We start from the raw sequence: 23,271 nt of genomic DNA, 5'->3' as shown, positions 1-23,271 counted from the left end.
TTTGTATTCCCAAACTTCTCTTTTAAGAATAATAGGCAGACACATGCAAGTTATAGCATTAAAATTTTGGATGCACAGTTGGCCCAGGAACAGAAAGGAATGACCTGTAACCCTATTTTTGTTAAAGTAGAAATAAAGGCAAAACCGTTTTTCATTTTGGATAGAGTAACAGGGGAAAACATCTCCCTGTAAGATTTATTTTTTCCATCTGTGTCTCATGGGGGAGGGGGGGGTTCTTCACTTCTTGTCCCATAGTAAAAATAGGAAGTGAGAGGAAATATCTCCACTCTTCCTGTTGGTTTTCTTTACGTTCACTTTCAGTGATAATGGTAACCAAGACAAATCGAGAGGATAAATCTCCATAACTGAGACAGCAAAAAAACTAAACTGACAGGTGTCTTAATCCCACTCCATTCTATTTAAAACTAAAAAATAACTTTGCCTTTAGTTATAGTTTAGGAAAAAGTCCTCTCTAGGTAAACATGCATTGAAGAGATTTTAGCAAATATTTTTGCACATTTATACTTTTCTCTGTTCTATAGTCCATCCGCTTTCTCAAAAGCATTCCCAAATAATGTCAGCCTTTCTTATAGACATTGGCATGATCTCAGTACTCAGTAAAAGAAAAAACATCATGCCTGGGTCCATGATGTCATAGGGGGCTAGGGTCTTTGGAGTACATCACCCTATGGCCATGCCCTATAGCTATACTGTATAAGAACTGTCAGACATGGGAGCTGCCAGAACGAGGGGTGAATTCACCAGGGGGAGGAGCTTTTTTTAGTCGGGTCAGTGGTGGTGGATGAAGACATTGTGATTGACGTGGTGTTCCCCTAATATCAGGTCCGGTATGAATTTTGTTTCGCTAACTTTGCCTCTGAGCACAAGTGGGATCGATTAAGATGCTGATCCGACTTAGATGTGACTTCTATTCAATTCTATGGGCTGAAATCAGACAGAAATCTGACCAAAGTAGTGCAGGAACCTTTTCCAAAGTCAGACTGACACAAGTTGGACCAGATAAGACAGCTCTCATAGGCATACCTCACAACTTTTTGAGATGTTAACAAGGGTCACTTATTATCAAAAGTATATAGGCATAGGACACGTCCGCATAAAGGAAAATTCTAAAAAAAAAAATATTTAGTTTAACCCAAAAGTGCTATTTTTACCACTCAGATTCATTTATATTGGCTTTTGAAATTTGCAAATGCAGTAATTTAGAAATTGGATGAAAAGTTTAGCACTGGGAAACACTTTTAAAAAGTGCATTTTATATACAACTATACAGAACAGTCAAACATGAGGGACCAATGAGGAGGAAAGAGGGACAGGGGGAATTTGGTCCAAATCAGGGACAGTCCCTCAAAATCAGGGACAGTTGGGAGCTATGCTCATAGGGAAACATTGATTTTTACATGTCATGCGACTTGTGCTTTCAAAGTCGGAGCGTTTGTTGCCCCAGTGTGAACTGGGCCTCAGGTATGGATGTCAGAACCACAGCCATGTAACCCCAAGCCACCCAATTAAAGGCTTTCTCTGCATTAGTGATTTCCAGCTGTGTCAAAGGCAGCAGAGAGGTCCAGGAGTAGGAGTACAGGGTAGTGTCCATTGGTTTTAGCCATTCGTAGATCATTTGTGAGTTTTAGGCGAGCACCTGGCCGTGACAGCTTTAGGCTTCACGGCCGAGCATGCATGGCGCATGCGCGAGTCGTGCTACACTCCCAAAGTGGATAGGCGATCTCCTGGAACCTGTCACATGTCCCAAGAGATCGCCTAGAGGGAGGGGACGCCTAAGGTGAAAGGAGGAGTCGCCTTGGCGGTCCCTAGGAGGAAGTGGGACAGGAAGTCCCCCTCCTAACAAAGCCCCCACTCCCCCCCCCCAAAAAAAAATTGACATGCCAAATGTGGCATGTAAGGGGGGAGAAGTGCTTAAAGCGGAAGTTCCATTTTTGGGTGAAACTCCGCTTTAATATAAGCAAATAATTGAACATCCACTGTGTAATTACTCTGACCACACTGAACTTGATTTCGCCTTCCACTCAGAGAATACCCTCTCTTTTTTTCTACCTACATCTTCAGGTTCGGCTCTGTCACACTTGCCTAAAAGCACATTAATGCACCTATAGCATTGATGAGCATTTAGGATGTGTTGTACAGGCATTCATGTTACATCAGCAACACTTCTCAAATGGCCTGTTTGGGTTTTTTGCTTTTTTTTCCAAGGCTAAATTAGGAAATTATCACTTTCGCTTTGTGTGTTTACAGTGCATTTAAGGTGCAGTTGTGCATTGCAATAGAAGTGAATGGAGGCAGTTGCAAAGCATCCAACACCTGCCAAACTCTGCAGGCAGTGTTAGTGTTGCCTCGTCGCAACGCAAAGTAATGCTAATGCTGCAGTGTGAACACCTCTATCTGCCCCTTATCGTATTAATTTTGCGTGGCATCAATAGGTGTTCAGGAAGGGTTAAAAACGCGACCCAACCACTTATTTTCAACACCTGGGACACAATCTATGTTCTGCCCCCCTGTTTGTTTTTTATTTCTTTTTTACTTTTTTGGTTTAAAGGGGTTGTAAAGGTTTGTTTTTTATTTTCAAAATAGGTTCCTTTAAGCTAGTGCATTGTTGGTTCACTTACCTTTTCTATCGATTTCCCTTCTAAATGTTTTTTTTCTTTGTTTTCTTTGTCTGAATTTCTCCCTTCCTGTTCCTCCTCAGTAAGCTGTTCAGTAAGCTGTTCTGGCTGACTAAACACCGCTCGGATGATGGTGTGAAGTTTACTGAGGAGAAACAGGAAGTGAGAAATTCAGACAAAGAAAAAAAACATTCAGAAGGGAAATTGAAGGAAATGGTAAGTGAACCAACAATGCACTAGCTTAAAGGAACCTATTTAGAAAATAAAAAACAAAGCTTTACTTAAGGAAATTTTAACATTTGTTTCTAATATTAGTAGTGTCACTATTGCACATGTGGGGCACACAAGCATTGTGCTGAAATTAAAACAAGAGAACAGTGGAATGATATGATCATGTTGTGTTTGAAATTACATTATTGTACATACATATATTTATGTACATATATTTCACAGTTACAGTTCTATAGATAATACATTCTGGGGGGAAAAAATATGGTATCTAAATATGGTATTTTTTTCTTTCATTAACAGGCGGCCTATACAAAGACGACTGTCCTATTCAGCCCATTATACCAGTATTTCTTATAATAACTGGTGTTGCACAAATAGTAGTTTCTGGCATTCTGCTTCTGAGGGCATTAAAGAAGTGTTATACTACTGTTTTGGACACCGCAATATTTTTATTCACAGTTGGCTGGTTCATTACCGGTATGTTTCTTTTATGTATATCTAACATATGACAGCCTGTTTTAATTGATTACTTCGATTTTCTTTAGTGTAATTATATATTTTGAAACACTTCCTTTTTTAATTATTTATTAATGCAATAATACGAATTACTAAATATACTGTAATTATTTTTAAAGCTTTGTTAATAACATTTTGGTTTCTAAATATAGTGTAATAGTTTTAAAACATTATTATACATTTTTTGATTACTAAATATAGCGTAATGCCATGTATACACAATCGGAATTCTCGTCGGAAAAAGCTCTCATGGTTTTCCCGACGGAATTCAGCTCAAGCTGTCTTGCCTACACACGGTCACACCAAATTCCAATCGTTTATAACGTGGTGATGTACAACACATACGACGGGACTAGAAAAAGGAAGTTCAATAGCCAGTAGCCATAGCCAATAGCTTCTGTCTCGTAGTTGAATCTGAGCATACATGATTTTTGGTGTGTCGGAATTGCATACACACGATCAGAATTTTCAATAGAATGTTTTTCCATTGGGAAAATTGAGAACATGCTATCAATTTTTGGCTGGCGGAAATTCGGACAGCTAAATTCCGATGGAGCATACACGCGGTCACATTTTCAGATGAAAAGCTCTCATCTGTCTTTTTCTGGGCGGAATTCCGATCGTGTGTACGCGGCATGACATTTTTAAACATGATTGGTTATGTTTGTATTGTAATAAATTCCATAGTTACACAGCTAGGTTGAAAAATGACACAAGTCTATCTAGTTCCACTAAAAGTTCTCAACTCTGCAATTATTAACCAGTTAAAGACCAGTCGCCACAGCTATACTGTAGCAGGTTGGCTATCCTGGGCAAATTGGCCTAATAGTACGTTTGGGCGTGCAGCCACCTAGGGGGTGCACCCACGATTGGATTCGCCTCAGAACCGATCAGTCTCTAGGCCCAGGCCAATGATTTCTGGCCTGGATCTGATGATCAGTATTGGCAAATGTAATGCTTCCTCTGCCTGTGAGTTGTAAACAAAGCCAGAGGAAGTGATGTCACCTCCCCACATGGAGCCCTTTTCGGTTCCAGAGAGAGGAGAGAGAACATCTAAACGTGAGTTGCACCAACACTACACTGACACAGTACACATAGGCAGACTTTTCACCCCCTTTTCATCCTCGATCGCCCCCTCCCCAGTTAACCCCTTCAATCCCTGTCACTGTGTCACCAAGTGCAGTTTTCAGATTTTCTACTGATCACTGTACTTGTGACACTAATCCACGTTGGGGCAGTTAGTAGTAGGCCCAGGTAGCTTTAGGGTACCCTCCATTAACCCCCTAATAAAGGTTTAACCTCCTGATCACCCCCCAGTTAACCCTTTCACCCCCTGTCACCAGTGTCATTAATAAAGTGCACAGATCTCTTTTCTGATCTCTGTATTTAGTGTCATGGGTTACGCTAGTTAGCCAGTTAGCTAGTTACTGTCACCAATCGACTGTCACTTACAAAACACAACACACATAACTGCAGCATTCGCAGAGTCAGGCCTGATCCCTGCGACTGCAAACAGTTAATTTTTTTTGGTAGCAATTGAAGCAGTAGCTGACAACCAGTTGTTCATTTGCCTGTAAGTCAAACTAGTTGTGTCTGTAAATTTAGAGGCCAAAATGTCCAGATAGAGGTGCACTAGTGAAGAGGCCTACATGTTGCTGAGCATGACAGATGAGAGCAATGGGGAAGCCGCCTCAGTATATGAACATACAGTAGAGAGCAGCGACACCCTGACAGATAGCTCTGATGATGGAGTAATGGTCCCTACTAAGGTCAGGCGTACCCAATCCCATTCTTCTGTTGTTGAGGAGCAAGAACCGCAGGGCTCTCGCATGGAGAAGAGAGCCAGTACTAGTGCTGCTCATCCTTCTGGTGAACTGGCAAGCACCAGTGGCCTAGTACATCCTGGTCATAGACAAACAAGCACTGCAGTATCACATGGTGACGTGGCGAGTCCCATAAGTGCAGTTCAAGCTGGTTTGGTGGCTAGCACAAGTAGTGTCCCGCAAGCCACCAAGAGTTCAAACACAGGCCCGTAGAGCCCATAGTGCCCTTTAACCACTTGCTTACTGGGCACTTAAACCCCCCTCAGTCCCAGACCAATTTTCAGCTTTCAGCGCTGATGCACTTTGAATGACAATTGCGCGGGCATACAACACTGTACCCAAATGAAATTTTTATCATTTTTTTCCCACAAATAGAGCTTTCTTTTGGTGGTATTTAGTTACAGCTCGGAGTTTTATTTTTTGCTAAACAAACAAAAAAAGATGCAAAAAAAAAAAAAATCATGTTTTAATAGTTTGTTATAAAATTTTGCAAACGGGTCATTTTTCTCCTTCATTGAAGTGCGCTGATTAGGCGGCACTGATGGCTGCATTGGTGGGCACTGATGGGCTGCATTGGTGGGCACTGATGGGCTGCATTGGCGGGCACTGATGGGCTGCACTGGTGGGCACTGATAGGCATAGTTAAGGCGGCACTAATAGGCACAGATAAGGCGGCACCAATGGGCACAGATAAGGCGGCACTGATGGGCAAAGATGGGCACAGATAAGATGGCATGGATGGGTGGCACGGATAAGTGGCACGGATGGGTGGCACGGATGGGCACTGATAGGTACCACTGATAGATGGGACTGATGGGCACTGATAGGTGGCTCTGATAGGTGGCACTGCTGGGCACTGATGGGCGGCACTGCTGGGCACTGATGGGCGGCACTGCTGGGCACTGATGGGCGGCACTGGGGGTCGCAGCACCTTTGAGGCAGATTGTGGGCACTGTGGGTGGCACTGTTGGTGGCACTGCTGGATGGCACTGTGGGTGGCATTGTGGGTGGCACTGTAGGTGGCACTGTGGGCACTATGGGCACTGATGGGGGGCACTGATGGGGGGCACTTACTTTTATTCAGGATGGCACGGCGGTGGGCAGGTGGGCACTGGCAGGGGGCAGGTGGTCAGCTGTATTGCTGGCCGTGATCGGGACTGATGTCCCGATCACGGCCGCCGGTGATCGGCTTTTTTTTTCTCTCCTCGCGCTGTCAGCGCGAGGAGGAATAATAGCCGATTACCGGCTCCGTTCTATCACATGATCAGCTGTCATTGGCTGACAGCTGATCACGTGATAAGGGGTCGGGATCGACCCCTTGCACGGATCGGTGATCAGGCGAGTCTCACGGACTCGCCAATCACAGAGCGCGCCGCGCGCGCCCCTCAGGGGGCGCGCAGGCCGCTCGTATCCGGGACGACGTCAATAGACGTAGTCCCGGAAATGTAGGTCCGCGCTGATGCCGTCATTTGGCAATAGCGCGGATCTGTAGTGGTTAAGCTGCATATGGCAATCCTAATTGGGAGCCTACCACTTCTGCAGCACCTGCACTTGCCCCATTCGCTGGCCAACCTGGAATTAAGGTGGAAACAGTTGATTTTACGTCACTTGATTTTTATTAACTGTTTTTCACAGAGGATCTATCTAGATTGCTAATCCCCAGTTGACTCTTGCCAAAGAATGGAAACCTGTTATATTGGTCCACTGACCCAATTCACCATATGCCCATGTTCTCTGCTTCCATGGAGGGGATACGAGCATGACCAGTGTACATAAGATGCACCTCCTCGTTTTACCCACTGTAGCCCCGACGTTACATCCCCCCAACCTGTACCCATTTTCTTACCTATAAAAATGAGACCACACCTTTTTGTATGGGATATAACCAGCCACAGCAGCCTTTTATTTATATGTTTGATATATTTTATATATTTATAAACAAGTAACCATTTTAACCCTTAATAAACATAACTCTGAAACCTCATCAGTTTTTGAGCCCGGTGGCTTGTATGGCACTTTCCCAACGGTGTCTCACTTTGTTACACTGCGGGCAGGCTACCGTACTAGGCCTCTGGCCGTGATAGCATCAGCCCGGAGACAACTCCCTACCCGCAGTGTCCAGCATCCCATACTCAGCTAACCCGCATTAGCTGTAACCAAGGGAGCCCATGTCCCTAATGGGTCCCCCCACACTTCCATTTCCTGGGTCTGTTACCACCATACAAACCCCCACCACCGTCATCAGCTAACAAGGGACCCTTGGGAGCCCCGCCACACTCTCAGAGCCCGCTGTATCCCCTCCTGTAAACCAAGGGCCCAAAGATCCAGCCCGACGTCCGAGAGATGCACCCCATCTCTCAAGAGGTACAGACCCATATCCGTTCCAACTCCCAATGGCGGACCACCAAACCCCCATTCCTGATGAAAAACTGCCCCACCCCTTTGTTCACCTTAATCCTTGTTTTGTTCAAACAGTCCACTGACCGCACCAGCCGCCAACACGTCCTGGCCACTATATCAGACCATACGATCAGCATTCCTGGGAAGAGGGTGCTCAAACGTAAGAAGTCCAGTTTGACACCTGAATGGGCTCCCTGGCTGGCCGGCCCCCCAGGTCGTTTCCCCCCACGTGTAGTACCAGCACGTCAGGTGGCCTGTCCAGGCGCACCACGTGGAGCACCTCCGGCAAAACCCTACTCCACAGCATGCCCGGCCTCCCAATCCATCTCACACATGCCTCCTCCCAAGGAACCCCAAGCTGTCTGCCGTTTTGCCTCATATCTGCCCTCCTGGCCCCCCTGAACACATAAGAGTGCCCCAATATCCAGACGAGCCCCATCTGGAATCCATCTGAAAGACATAGAAGAAACCACAGATAACAGCATGCTGAAAATGCACAGACATGAACCCAAACAGCCCCCCAAACATCCCCCCTGTACTCTCTTAAGTGGGCCACCCCTATTCCACCACCAGCTCGGGCTGAAGGTATGACCGAAACCTAAGCGAATCCCACCTCCCTATTCTCCGGACGGCAGCCTCGTCCACCCCGCAACGAGCAGCTTCAGTAGCCACCCCTATACGAAAGGAGTGCGAGGCAAACCGTGAGCTATCCAGGCCGGCCGCTGTCAAGCATTTCCTGAACACTGCCACGAATTGGAATCTTGACAGCAACGACCCATCCTCATGAACAAGCAGTGCTCCGTCCCCCACCGGCCTCACCCCCAAAAACTCCCTTACAGCCTGTACTGGGCACAGCGGCGACCCTTCCAATCGATAGAAGCTCACACGCACCCCTCTACCTCCTTGATCCGTTTTGGACCGCTGCAACCAAACCTCCACCCGATCCCCCAGCAGGCGCACGTCATGTGCCAGTATCCCCCCAGGGGTCGTCCTCGACGGACTCACCAGTTCGCTAACCCTGAAAGCGCCAAAGAAGGCCAGCGAAAAAGCTGCCCGGGATAACTACGCCTCAAACCCAGAGGAGCAGACCGACCCCAACCGACCCTCCAATTCCCTCAGGTTGCCGAACGTCACCGGCTTCCTAGTATCCCTCCGTTTTCACACTTGGCGATAACCTTTCATCGCCTGCCGAATGCAAAACTCTTTGGTATAGTCCACTGACCCTCTCAACTTGAACCAGAAAGCTAGGCCGACAAAATCCCGCCACTCACACCATACCTTACCGTAGGCCACCCAAGTGGCGGCAATCACCGACCGTTCGATCCATCCAGCGAGGACTCCCAGACAATCGACCACATCCAGCGGGGGCAAGGCACCCCCTCCCGCTTGGCCGTCGGCCCCAACTCCCAAAACATGTCCCACTGGAAACGAGACAAGGCGTCAGCCAACGTATTGTCAACCCCCGGCAGATGCACTGCATACAAGAAAATATTCAGTTCCAAGCAGTGCAGCACCAAGTGCTGCAGCAGTCGCACGCCCGGCATGGAAGACGCCGAGATGCGGTTAATGACCTGAACCACGCCCAAATTGTCGCAATTCAGCCTAACCTTCATATCCCGGAATGCCTTGCCCCAAATCTCAACCGTCAGTACCACTGGAAACAATTCCAGCAGAACCAGATTCTTGCACAACCCTGCCTCCACCCACTCCGCAGGCCAGGGGGCCGCGCTCCACTGGGCCCCAAAGTATGCACCGTACCCAGTAGACTCGCTGCATCCGTGAACAATTCCAAATCCCAATTGCTCACAGGGCCGCTAAGCCAGAGGGATTTGCCATTGTATTGTGCCAGAAAGGTGTGCCACACCCTCAAGTCTTCCCTGTGTACTCGCGTGATCCGAATGAAATGAGTGGGCGACTGAACCCCCGCAGTGGCCGCCGACAGCCGTCGGCAAAACACCCTGCCCATGGGAATAATTCGACACGCAAAGTTCAGCTTGCCCAGCAACGACTGGAGCTTCCGCAGCTGATTTTTGTGCATCCCCGCCACCACCTGAATCTCATCCCGGAGGGCCTAAAGCTTCCCCTCCGGGAGCCGGCATTCCATGGCCTCTGAATCAATCACAATCCCCAGAAAGCTAATTCTGACTGTAGGGCCCTCCGTCTTGTCCGCAGCCAGCGGGATCCCAAACGACTTGGCTATCTGCTGCAACGTAGTCAGCAATACCGCGCATGTGTTCGTCCCGGCCGAGCCGACGTCCAGGTAATGAATTATCTAATTCAAACCTGAAACGTCTCGGACCACCCACTCTACGAATGAACTGAAGGTCTCAAACAAAGCGCACGAGACTGAACACCCCATTGGAAGGCAACAATCCACATAAAAATCGCCCTGCCAACAGCAGCCCAACAAGTGAAAGCTGTCAGGGTGGACAGGCAGCAGGCGGAACGCCGATTCGATATCCGCCTTCGCCAACAAGGCCCCCGCCCACACTGACGCACCCATAACACCACGGTGTCAAAGGACGTATAGGACACCGTACAGGCTGCCGGGTCAATCGCATCATTGACAGAGCCCCCCTCAGGAAACGAAAGATGGTGTATCAGCCGAAATTTATTCGGCTCCTTCTTGGGCACCACCCCAAGAGGGGACACCACCAACCCCGACAGCGGCGGCTCCCGGAAGGGGCCCGCCATGAGACCCAGCGCCACCTCCTTACCCAGCTTTTCCCCACCACCCCCGGGTGCAGCAACTTGGACCGCAAGTTCCGCGCCACCGCCGGAATCGCAGTCAAAGAACTAGGGATCCGAAAACCCTCCCCAAATCCCTCCCGCAGTTGTCGGGCAGCCGCCCGGTCCGGGTACCTACTTAGGAAAGGCGCCATCTTTTCCCCCTTCACCGGCATCATCCCTTTTGTTAGCCAAGTCTCCTGTTCATCCCTTCCCTTTCGTAAAACACCGGGAACCCGGGTGGGTGCCGCCGCAACCGGTACACTCATGTTTGAAGCGGCAGGAACTTCCAAACTTGCAAATGCCGTCATTGAACTGCCAGCAGAGTCCCCGTTTGTTAGTGGCCGGCTGTCCCGGAAAAAACTGGGTGGGGGCCCTCGCCAAGGACGTTAACCTCATCCAGAGGCTTATATCCTTATGGTCCCATCGCAACGAGGGACGCATGGCTCTCCTCTGATGGAACTGCTCGTCATAATGGAGCCATGCCATACCCCCGTACACCCTCAGGCCTCCCCCACTGCGTCCATATAACAGAACAACGCCAAACAGTGTTCGGGGTTCTTCTCACCGATGACGCTGGCCATAATGGCGAATGCCTGCAGGCAATTTGTGAATGTCCACGGAATCAACCTATAACGGCGCTTCTCCTCATCCTCCTCCTTATTATCGTCGGGTTTAACCCTGTCAAGGTTAAACTTCTCGAGGGGAAGCAGCGAAAAGATCTCCACATACTCACCCTTCACGATCTTCTCCCGCACCTCCGGCTTCAAGTGAGAGCCCAACGGTCCCTCGAAGCAAACATAGACCTCACATTTCGCCGCATCCGCTATGCGCACTATATCCGTCCTAACGCCCCCGTCAGGGGACACCACTTTTTTCCCCCGCCCCTGGGGGGCCCCCGCCGGGGGGACCTCGGCAACCGCCGGGGGAACCCCCACCACGGGAACCCCCACCACGGGAAGGGCGGCCGCGGCTGGTGCCGCTGCCAGTTCCCCCCTGACCCTCCCACCCCCAACGGCCCCTGAGATTGACGGCCCCCACACCACCACAGGCGGAGCCCTCCCACTGGTGTTCTGCGCAAAGCGCTGCACCAAATCCCGCAGCCCCCTAAAAGGGCCTGCAGCTGCGACTCGGAGCCCGCCACAGCCGCCCCGACACTGCCCGGCCCTACCAGCCCCCCGATGGACCCCCCAGACCCTGACCCAAATCCCCCGGCCCCCGTCCCACCCCCGACAACCCCAGACACAACAGGGACCACAGCAGACAAAAACACAGAAGTGGACTTACCGGGCCGACCAGGGATGGACCCCTCCGCCGCTCTGCTCGCCTCCACCGCTGACAGACGCTCCTGCAGACCCTCCTGGTTGGATGCACTCAGCTCCCCCTCGGACAGGACCTTGGGTGTGTGCAGGGGCTCCGCACGCTCCACCCTCGCCAGACGTGTAGCAGGCCGCCCAGGTCCCCTCCGGCCTCTCCGCTCCTCCGCATTTCCGGTCCCTCTGGATCCTCCTGAAGCAGCCACCACCGCACTCCGCAGCTGCCACCGGCCGCCATCTTGACCAAGCTGCCACTCATCCAAACCGCCGGCCGGGGATGGGGAAGGCCCGGCGGTCGTTGCAACTGCTGCCCCATGCTGAGGCCTCCCCCTCCCCTCTCCTGGGGGGGAGAGGGAGCCCGGATCCTCCGCATGTCTCCGCCAAGCGGGCGGGGGGAGGCGCTAGCCCGTGCCGAAGCCCCGCCCACCGAGCGCCGCTGTAGCCAAGGATTCCGTCCAGGCCCAGACCCGGCGGAAGCAGGTGTGCGCTTCGCCGGCGGGCCTGACGGGTCCCGGCCGGGGGGGCTCCTATCAGGGCGGGCGGCTCTTGGGGACAGCTCTGGGGAAAAAACGCTCCTGAGGCCGCGACCTCTGGGCGCGTGGTGTATCTGACCCCCCAGCCTCAGCCTGTGACCTAATGAGCGGCGCCACCTGCCGTTCCAGCCACTCCGGTCTGTGGCAGGGGCTGCTGCTCTAAGCTGGGCAAAGATAGCCTCCAGGTCAGCCATGCTCTATCTACCTAGCTCTCACTGACTCCAGGGAAACTCCTTTCTTCCTCGTGCTTTGTCTAACTGGTGCTCCTCCTATTCCTGCCTGTGATACTTAAAGGCTCCCCTCTCCTTCTTCTCTAGCCACCCCCCTCTCACACTTGCTCAATTTTTAACCCTTTCCTGTGCCCTTCTCCCACTGTCATGCCGGCCCTCCACTACCACTCGTTGCCCTCCTTCTCATTCCCGGGCCTTACTGATCTTGTGGTTCATGCATTTCAGTGACAATGAACTCTGTCTTCCTCGGGGTGACCCTGGATACGATCAGCTCCACAAAATTAAACCACTTCAACTAACGGTTTGCAGCCTTGTTTATTCTCGATCAAGTTGTCTGCGTTGATAAGTCCCTGATTACATTTTCTGGCCACTTGTCTTTCAAACAGTATCTCCCCAGCAAGCATGTCTGATATGGGGTCAAGTTGTATAAGCTCTGTGATAGGGCAACAGGCTATACATATAGTTTTATTGTTCATAAGGGAAAAGACAGTCACATGGAGCCCCCCAACTGCCAAGACTACATAGGGAGTGCTTGCAAGATTGGTTGGGCCTTGGTGTCACCCTTATTTGGAAATGGGTACCACTTGTACGTGGACAATTATTACACAAACATGACACTTTTTAGTTACCTCTTTGATTGTGGAATTCCCGCATTTGTCACTGTGCGATCTAATCACTGGGGCTTCCCCCAATGACTTGTAGATTCCCAACGTAGACAGGGGAGAGAGCCTGCTTGAAGTGTAATAATTTGCTTGCAGGGAAGTGGAGGGATACATGGAATGTTTTCATTCTGTCCTCCCTTCACACAGATATGGCAGTCGAAATTCTAATGACTACTGGTGTTGTTATGAACCCCCTTTGTGTCCATGAATACAACCTTAACATAGGAGGGCCAGACACTGTGTCTGTCTGTATATTTATTCCAATTGGCTCTGCTGAATGCTTATGAGCTATATAAAGCATCAGGATGAACTAGATGCTTCCTAAAATTCCAGGAAAAGATCATCACAGCCCTTCTGTTTTCAGACGGTGCTGTAGCCCAACTTCCCGATGCAAATGCAGTGAGCTGACTGCATGAGAGGCACTTTCCAGAAGTCCTCCGTATTACTTCAGGCCAAAAATCACCCCAAAGAAGATGTTGTGTCTGCAGAAAACATGGATATAGGCGTAACACCCGCTATTATTGTCCTTCCTGTCTTGGCCAACCTGGTCTCTGCATTGGTGAATGTTTCTGTCGCTACCACACACTAGTGGAGTATAAGTATAGGGTACAGAATGGCAAAGTTCTAGGGCACACTTACACAGGGTCTTGAAAGATCAAATGGTCATCACATTTTGAGATACCCTAGTCTGCAACGTTAATTTTACAGTTAAAATAAACGTGCAAAAAATAAATCTCAAGTTCTCTATCTATTGTTCTCTTTCTACTGTATTTTGTGCTTAACTGTAATGTTTTATTTTTACTGTGTTTTATTGTATTTGCTTTGCAGGTATGGTATGTCCTACAATTATACTCATAGTTTCATAGTTTCATAGTTTCATAGTTTCATAGTTTCATAGTTAGTAAGGTTGAATAAAGACATCAGTCCATCCAGTTCAACCTGAGTGAGTGTCTACAATAGACCCCATCCCTGTACATTGCACACTCACATTGGTCCCTACCCTCAAGGCGCCCACAATCCAAGGTCCCCATTCATATACTAGGGCCAATTTTGGACAGAAGCCAATTAACCTACCTGCATGTCTTTGGATTGTGGGAGGAAACCGGGGTAAACCATTATTTGCTCCAGGCAGGTAGTGTCGTGGTTGGGATTTGAACCAGCGACCCTTCTTACTGCTAGGTGAGAATGCTAACCACTACACCACTGTGCCGCCCGTTACCACTGTGTAACGTTACTTTACTTACTGTTTTATTGTAAACCATTATTTGCTTTGCAGGTACACCATTCAGCTGCAAGCATGGGTTTATTTATTCTGACAGCAACAGGGTTTGCTCTCACGATATGTAAATCCATAACTCCAGCACTGTAGGAGGTGATTTCACTACCACGGAAAAAAAAGAGCATATATGTCTAAGCACGGGGGCAGGGGTGAAGGGGCGATTTTTACTCTTTTTTTTGGCACAGATTGTTGTTGTTTTATTGAGTTCATGTTTTATTGTTACCATTGTTTGCTTTTCAGGTATGCCATTCAGCTGCAGCACGAATTTATTTATTTTGACAGCAACAGGGTTTGCTCTCAAGATACGTAAATCAGTGACTCCAGTGCTGTAGGAGGTGATTTCACCAGTACAGTTAAAAAATAAATGGTGCATGTATGCTCATCATTAGAAGTGGGTGGATGCAGGGCGGTATTCTAATGGTGGACATACCCACCGATCAATCTCTTTTTTCGTTAAGCCCACATGCTGCAAAAAAAATAAAATTACAATATATGCCCAACAAGGACCAGCAACGTACTAAGAATGCAGCCTGTGGTTTCGCCAGTGGACCATGAAGCTGTTTGGAGATCAGAATGTCTTCAATCATCTCTATGGCCTAAGAATCCGGAAGCTTCATGACTTCGGTTTTGCCGGATATAAACAGGACCATTGGGAAATTTGGAAAGCATCTTATCACACCAATCTTGGTGTGGTCAGATGCTTTGAGGGCAGAGGAGAGATCTAGAGTCTAATAGACCCCAATTTTTCAAAAAAGAGTACCTGTTACTTCCTATTGCTATCATAGGGGATATTTACATTCTCTGTGATAACCATAAAAATTATAAAAAAAAATTAAAGTAACAGTGTAAAAATAAAATAAAAAATCAATATAAATAATAAAAAAATAAAATAAAAAAAAGCACCCCTGTCCCCCCTGTGGTCACGCACAAATTTGAACACATTGGTCTCGTGTTGTCACTAAATGATATATTGCTCACACATGGCATGGGTATATGTGGAATTGCATCCCAAAATACATTACCGGGATACTACATGTGTGAGAATTTTTGGGAGCCTAGCCGTGTACAGGACCCCAAAAACCAATCATCAACTTCAAGATTTCTAGGGGCGTAAAATGGTGATTTCACTTCCTCACTACCCATCACAGTTTCAGAGACCCTGAAATGTTAAGATAGTACGACCCCCCCAAAATGACCCCGTTTTGGAAAGTAGACACCCCAAGGTATTTGCTAAGAGGCATAGTGAGTATTTTGCAGCTCTCATTTGTTTGCTTGCTCCCCCTTTTCTTCTTAGATTTCTTTTTTTCTTAGAGTCCCATGAAGTTTCCTGCTGGCTTTGGGAAGAGCAACTTCTGTAAGGCCAGCAGAACGTCCGCATGTAATTGGGAGCTGATGCCAGCCTTGGGACATTCAGCCTGAAAGTGTCCAGCCCTCCCCATATCTGTAACATCTCTTCTCTTGTCCTTGGGAGAAATTTGGCTTCCCTTGGTGAGTGTGTACATGCAGATAACAGCTACAAATAAACTCCACGCCACTTACTATACTACTTACTATAATACCTTGTGATAGTAATTGTGAATACTCTAAATTAACTGACTAATTATATATTGTGATAATTTTGTGGCTGCTCCCTAAAAAGAATCTATAGTAAGAAACTTATTTCGCTTTGATTTGGTGACAATAGGGGCATTCTTAGAAAAAGAGGGAAAACCTCATATCTTAAACATTACATTAAATGAGTGAAAAATACTAAAATAACACCCAAAAGTGATTAAAGTGGTGTAACTACCCACTAAAACATACAATAATAAACAAAAAACAATTGCAAAAATAATTAATTATAAAGTCCCAAACATTATATATATTTTTTTAGCAGAGACTCTAGAGAATAAAACGGCAATTGTTGCAATATTTTATGTCACGCGGTATTTGCGCAGCGGTGTTTTAAACGCAACTTTTTGGGAAAAGTGACACTTTCATGAATTTAAAAAAAAAAACTAAACAATAAAATTAGCCCAATTTTTTTGCATAATGTGAAAGATAATGTTACGCTGAGTAAATAGATACCAACCATGTTACACTTTATAATTGCACGCACTCGTGGAATGACGACAAACTGCGGTACCTAAAAATCTCAATAGGCGATGCTTTAATTTTTTTTCCAGTTACCAGGTTAGAGTTACAGAGGAACTCTAGTACAAGAATTATTGCTCTCGCTCTGGCGATCGTGGCGATACCTCACATGTATGATTTGAACACCGTTTACATATGCGGGCGCGACTTCCGCATGCGTTTTCTTTGCTGCGCGAGCTCGCAGCGACGGGGAACGCTTTAAAAAAAATGTTGTTTTTTCTTATTTATTTTATTAATTTTTAAATTAATAAATTGTTTAAAAAAAAAAACTGATCACTTTTATTGCTGTCACAAGGAATGTAAACATCCCTTATGACAGTAATAGGTGGTGACAGGTACTCTTTATGGAGGGATCGGGGGTATAAAAGACTCCCGATCCCTCCTTTACACTTCAAAGTATTCAGATCGCTGAAAACGACAATTCTGAATACTGTATATTTTTTAAAATCCAGTGCCATTGGCAGCCGAGTAAACGGGAAGTGACGTCATGACGTCGCCTCCGTGTTTACAATTAGGAGACTGGAATAACGCCACTTACGGCGTCATTCCAGTCCCTCCCTAGCCGCTGGAAGTGGCGGATGTGAGATCGGTGCTCCCGATTGAGCGGGAACAACGGTAAGAGCAGCAGGAGGGGGGACATTCCCTCCCACTCCTCCGGCATAACAGCCGAGCGGCTTTTAGCCGCATCGGTTATTATGGCTGGAAAGCCGATCGCCCGCTCAGAAAAACGGTACCGGGATGATGTCTGCAGGTGCGGGCATCATCCCGGTATAACTCCCGGAAGCCGAGTACGCACATCTGCGTGCGCTCGGCGGCAAGGGGTTAATCACTGCATGAACTTTGGCTATGTTTTCTTTTTTCAGTATCAAATTGGGACTTTATAATTAATAATTTTTGCAATTGTTTTTTGTTTATTATTGTATGTTTTAGTGGGTAGTTACACCACTTTAATCACGTATGGGTGTTATTATTATTTTTTTTCACTCATTTAATGTAATGTTTAAGATATGAGGTTTTCCCTCTTTTTCCCTTGGCGAGTCCCTTGTTCTTGAACCTTGGATGCGTCTCCATCAATCGCATCAAGGCATGATACATCTGGGTTTGAGCTTAAGCTACCTGGGCCATCAGTTCGGTTGGCCCCAGTTCACTTATTGGCTTATTACTGTCAGGAATGGTCAGCCCTGCCGGTTCAAATTCAGTTCCACTATCTTCATCCGAGAATCTCATTTCCGTATGAACAGCTTGGGCCACCACTTTCTCCCTGCTTCCAGCAGTAGAAGCCACGTCCCTCGTTATTTCACTTTTCTCCTCTAATAGATCCTCTTCTTCTCTCACTTCTCTTATCAAATCAGGGTATGTCGGCACCACTTTAGTTTTCTCCAGTAACAACTTTAGTACAATCGGGTGATTTGGCCTAGCCCATTACAGAACCCGGTCTAGATGAGCTTGATCAGCATCTTTGGGATCAATACCCCTCTTGAGGATAATTTGGTGCAGCATTCTGTTTAATCGAGATATGTACTCAGACAGGCTTTCCCCTTTTTGCTGGTGAGTGTAGTTGAATTTGTACTTCAGATCTGGGGTAGTTTCAACTCTTCCAAATACAGCATACAGGATGTATATATAGTCCATGGCAACACAAGTTTTCTTCCCCATTCTCGGATTACAAATTACATCAGCCACCGGGCCTCGAAGACTCTCACTGAGCCATTGTCATTTCACAGCCTCTGAAACACTCCATTCTTCCACTGCCTGCAGAGCCTGACTCATCCAAGTCCCAAACATATCTTCCCCTACTAGAGTTGGTAACTGCCCTAAGTCCATGGTAGCTTTGGTTGGCATTTCCAGGGCCGTTCTTCACCAAACTATAAACTAGCCCGCTCATATCCATGTAGAAAGAGAGAGGAGGGACTTTGGCCCCTTGAGAGTCGGCCCCAACCGGTACTGGGCCCTTCTCCTGAGCCCCTACCGAGGATTGTCGTTCAGCAGGCTCTCCCTCCACTTTGAGCAGGATCTGTCTAGCAATCACTCCTTCAGATAGATGTATCTCTTCCTTCCTTCTGGAAGCACACGGGTATCTCTTCTTGCCACTCCAGTAGTACCTGAACTGGATCTAGTTCATACTCTATTTCCATGTCAACAATGTAGGCCAGGTGCCCTGGGGCCAGAGCTCTCACCCACTTTCCAATCTCGCTCTCAGTGTGTTCACTTCTGGAAACCTCTAGAACAGTGCTTCTGTCCATTGAGCTCCTTGATCCCTTCCCCAGGCAGCTGCGGCTACTGAAGCGGCATCCCACGCTAATTGTGGCTCTTGTCTAGGTTGGCTAGAACCCGCTGCAGATGAAATCTCGGACGAGCCCCCAAATGTAGCATAGCCCCCTTGGGAACTGCTTGGATTTACCTGCTTATCTGCATCACCATAACCCTGTGAACATTTCAACTCATCTTACACTCAGGGTTCAGACATCCTTGCAACACCTTTGAGTAATAAGACAGCGCTCAATATGTTTATATTCTGTTAATGTTTACTGGAATGCTTCAGATAAGATATAGTTCTACAAGAAGGGCAATGGTTCAACTGAACTTTGAATAACAGCACCAGCTCAGTAGAATGATTCCCCCAGTAAAACAGTTAAGACAGTTGGCAACAACAGGATAGTATATGCACATATGTACAATAGAATATCACTTGAACATAATCTGAAAGGATAAGCAAAGTTAAGCATAGATTCTGGCAATACTTCTGGAAAGAGAAACCCAGACTGGCCTGTTCAACCTTTTTCCTAATAAGAGATGAAGCTAAACAATGATGGTATAAGGACCCTTTAAGTAGCAATGACAGAATGTCTCCATTTCAGATCTGATGGTCTTGACCTGCAGTCGTAGCTCATTAACTGTATCCATTAAGTTGAAGTAACAGAATGGTAGTATATCTTGTGCTTACTGCAGCTAAAGATGCCTATGTACAGTGTTCAAATAGAAGTGTAGTGAAGTGTTCCCAAAGCATAGCTGTCTGTACACAGTGTCCCAGTAAAACAACCAAGAGAAGACTTGCAAAGGTGGGCAATTGCCCTCTCTCCAATGACCAAGCTGATCAAGCACCTTCCAGACAGCAACTCCCGAAAAGACGTCCTGACTGCAGACCCGCTTGTGATGATCACTCGAATCCAGAACACGAAGTGTGGGTTGCCATATAATCAAGTCAGTGCTGGTCAGATGTCTGATGAACAGCAGACAACGCTGAACCCCTTCTCGATTGGGCAGGAATGTTGAACACCCACGTGGTAGGCTGCGATCTCACTCTCCCTACACAGAGAGATCCATCACACATGAGGCACGGGAAGAAGGGAGACTGGGGCGGTTCTATGGTTTCTTTTATAGACCTTCCCAGAAATCTCCCTGATAGTAGCAAAGACCCCTGCGATATGTGGTCTGGGTATATAGCCATGCGGGGGAATAGCCATCTGGTGGAACTACTAATCCCACAGTCCTTTTGGTTGGGCTCACAAATATGATGTCAGTTTAGTAACACTGGACACTAGAGGGATAATATAATATACAGATAGGGCAGGGAATAACTGTTCGTTGCAATTGTGGTCCATATTGCTACATGTGCATTTTAATGAGCCTAGTTAAAAACAGCATGCTGCCTTTTTTTTGCACTTAAACACAGAAAATCCTACCTAATGTTGTAAAAGGCCTAAAATTGTAAGATTTCTCCCTAGTAGACTTAAGTGAAGTACAGCGTTAAGTTCAGGATTCACTGATTTCAAACCAGGCTGAAACTGAACTCACCCAGGATTTCTTATCCCTGCTCGTTACTAACCAGTGGGCAGTATTGCATGAATTGAAGGAATATATGCATTAGGACGTACAGTTAAAAATAAAAACCCTTTAATTCATTAAATTCTACCACACATAATTCTTACAATTTGGAGGGAACAATTCAGCTCCTAGTAAAGTAGCGAGAATGGATGTACAAAATAAAACTATATTGGGTACTTGATTAAAGCTGAAATTTGGGCAGAAGTATTGACTCATATTTGTAAAGGTCCTTACACTAAAGTGATACTAAACACACACTGCTTAATTAACATTGTCCCTTCTAGTTGTGTAGTTCTAGTTCTGTATGTTGATGATGGCACTTTAATTATTTTAATCGAAAACTATAATCAGAGTTCCTTTTTTTTAATCAATATACAGCTGTCACATGACCCAGTTCTTTCCCAGCCTGCCTGTAAGGAAATGGTGGCAGGAAGAGCTTCTAATCCTCTGCTGCTGGTCACATGTTAAAAAAAAAAACAGCCTTTAGGATACAGAGTAAAAATAAATAACATCAATAAATGTTTTTAATTGTCATACAAATATATATTTGGAATTAAATCTTTATACGTTTTTGGATCACATAGTGTGGGCAGATTTCTGCCAGGTACAGGCTGTGTAATGCACCTCAAGCCTGTGTTTTAGAATAACAGGGAGGCGAAGCCTCCATCAATCAAGATGTAATATCCCTCCCCGATTGTGTATAGCAGGTTAGTGGGTATGGAGGAGGAGGAGGGAGTAGGCTATCATTTACCACTGTGTATAAGCCCACATGTGTTTCTATAGTCACATGGGCTGCTCAGATGTGATAGGGTTAGGAACCATAAAACAGGCAGAGACAGAAAAAACACAGTTAAAATCACACCTTAAGCAAAAAATAACAGGAACGTAGTCAAAAACAGAAGCCAGACAGGATTCATTTATGAACCCATAATGTCGCTCTACACGACACCTACAGCCAGGGTATACGCATCAGGCAATATCTCTAAATACTTTAATCTATCTAATGGAACCAGACAGGGGTGTCCCCTATCGCCCATCATATTTTCGTTAGCAATTGAACCCCTTGTGATATCCTTTAGATCTAACCCCAATATCACAGGCATTAAAATAGACAAGCAGACCATAAACTAGGACTATTTGCGGACGACATCCTCCTAACACTTTCCATAACCGACACCTCACTAAGCAAAATAACCAATGTCCTAGACACCTTTGAATCAGTTTCGAATTATAAAATTAATCCTAACAAATGTTTTGTTTTACCTATGAATATCCCACCAGATCAAGTTGATAATCTGCGATAAAATTCTAGTTACAATTGGAATAATCCCTCCATTACTCACATGGGTATCCAACTTGCCTACCCACCATCTAAACTATATGAGGCTAATTACCCCACTCTATTAGCCCAAATTAACCAAGATATACAATCGATAAAAAAACTTGGCTATCTTGGATTGGAAGGATAGCAGCATTTAAAATGCAAACATTGCCGAAGATCCTGTACTACTTCCGATTCCTACCAATCCCATTAACAACAAAGTTCTTCACACAAATTAACTCAAAATTAAACAACTTGATCTGGATGGGGAAAAAAAAAAACAAGGATTGCTTTATCAATTATGACTATGACTAAATCCAAAGGAGACTTGAACCTCCCTAATTTGCATCTGTATTATTATTTTGCCTCACTCCTAGACCAAATGAGATTTTGGGTTAGGCATGTTAAAGCCCCATACACACTATCAGATTTTCTGTTGATTTTTGTCTTCAGATTTACCAAACCCATATAATATGAGGTCAAACCTTAGGAGTTTCAATTTGTATACAATCAGACAGGCCCTTGCACTACTTGGTTTTGGTAAATCTGAAGACAAAAATCAGCAGAAAATCTGATAGTGTGTATGGGGCTTCATGATAAACTGTGGTTGAACATTGAACGGGAAATAACTAAAGGAAATTATCTATAATCATTATCCATAGTTCATTACATATTATCAAAAATAAACATACCCAACTTCCTAACAATTAAATCTTCCTTAGCAGCCTGGAAATTTGCTTTAATGAAATCGCAACCAATAAACACCCCAGCTCATATTCCAATACCATTAAGAATAATTGAATATTGCAAAGCGCATCTTAATACAACATCCTGGTCCAAACAGGGAAACAAAATAGGGGATAGTTTTATGGCATTTTTATTCATTTTATTAATTATTTTTTTACTAGTAATGGCGGCGATTAGCGATTTTTATCAAGACTGCGACATTATGGCGGACACATCAGAAATTTTTGACACATTTTTGGGACCATTGTCATGTATACAGCAATCACTCAGTGCTATACAAATGCACTGATTCCTGTGTAAATGACATTGGCAGTGAAGGGATTAAGTGTGCCCTGGGAAGTGTTTCTAACTGTGGAAGGGCGTGGCTGCATGTAACATGTCACTGATCTCTGCTTCTGATCACAGGGAGCAGAGATCAGTGACACTGTCACTAGGCAGAACGGGGAGATGCTTGTTTACATTAGCATCTCCACGTTCTTCCTCTCCGTGAGGCGATCGCGGGTATCCACACGGCAATCGAGTCTGTGGGACCCAAGACCCCACTCAGGGAGCTTGCCGTGGGCGCACGCCCGCTAGCTGCCTCTTAAAGGGCCATGTACATGCACATTAGTTTGCCCGTACGAGCCCTTCTGCCGACGTATATCGGCATGAGGAGGTCGGCAAGTGGTTAAAAGCTAAAATGATGGCTAATAATTCTCTGTCCTGAATTTAGTAATTGCATTCTGCAGGAGACAATTTCTTAGAGAATTAGCCACAGGGATGCATAAAGCTCTCAGAGGTAGGATTTTGACACAATAGAGCACCTACTCCAATCTCAGATGCATCAATTAAAAAAATTAAGGGTAATGTAGGATTAGGATGTGCCAGCACAGGAGCTATAGAGAAAGCGTCC

At 46.3% G+C, this 23,271-nt stretch overlaps 1 protein-coding gene across 2 annotated transcripts in view; it reads left to right on the top strand.

Moving 5' to 3' along the window:
- Nucleotides 1–23,271, top strand: part of LOC143933507 (transmembrane protein 272-like) — a 163,600-nt gene that overhangs the window by 81,938 nt on the left and 58,391 nt on the right. For both annotated transcript variants that reach the window (XM_077456423.1, XM_077456428.1), the window contains exon 4: nucleotides 3,168–3,344. In XM_077456423.1, the coding sequence (XP_077312549.1) occupies nucleotides 3,168–3,344 (177 nt within the window). The remainder of the gene's footprint in view (nucleotides 1–3,167; nucleotides 3,345–23,271) is intronic.

This window comes from Lithobates pipiens, unplaced genomic scaffold (genome assembly GCF_037356315.1).
Source record: "Lithobates pipiens isolate NorthernLeopardFrog02 unplaced genomic scaffold, aLitPip1_a1.2 Scaffold_10, whole genome shotgun sequence".
NCBI classification, from domain to species: domain Eukaryota; kingdom Metazoa; phylum Chordata; class Amphibia; order Anura; family Ranidae; genus Lithobates; species Lithobates pipiens.
Note: the sequence above shows the minus strand (reverse complement) of the source record. Positions and strands in the feature narration are given on the sequence as shown.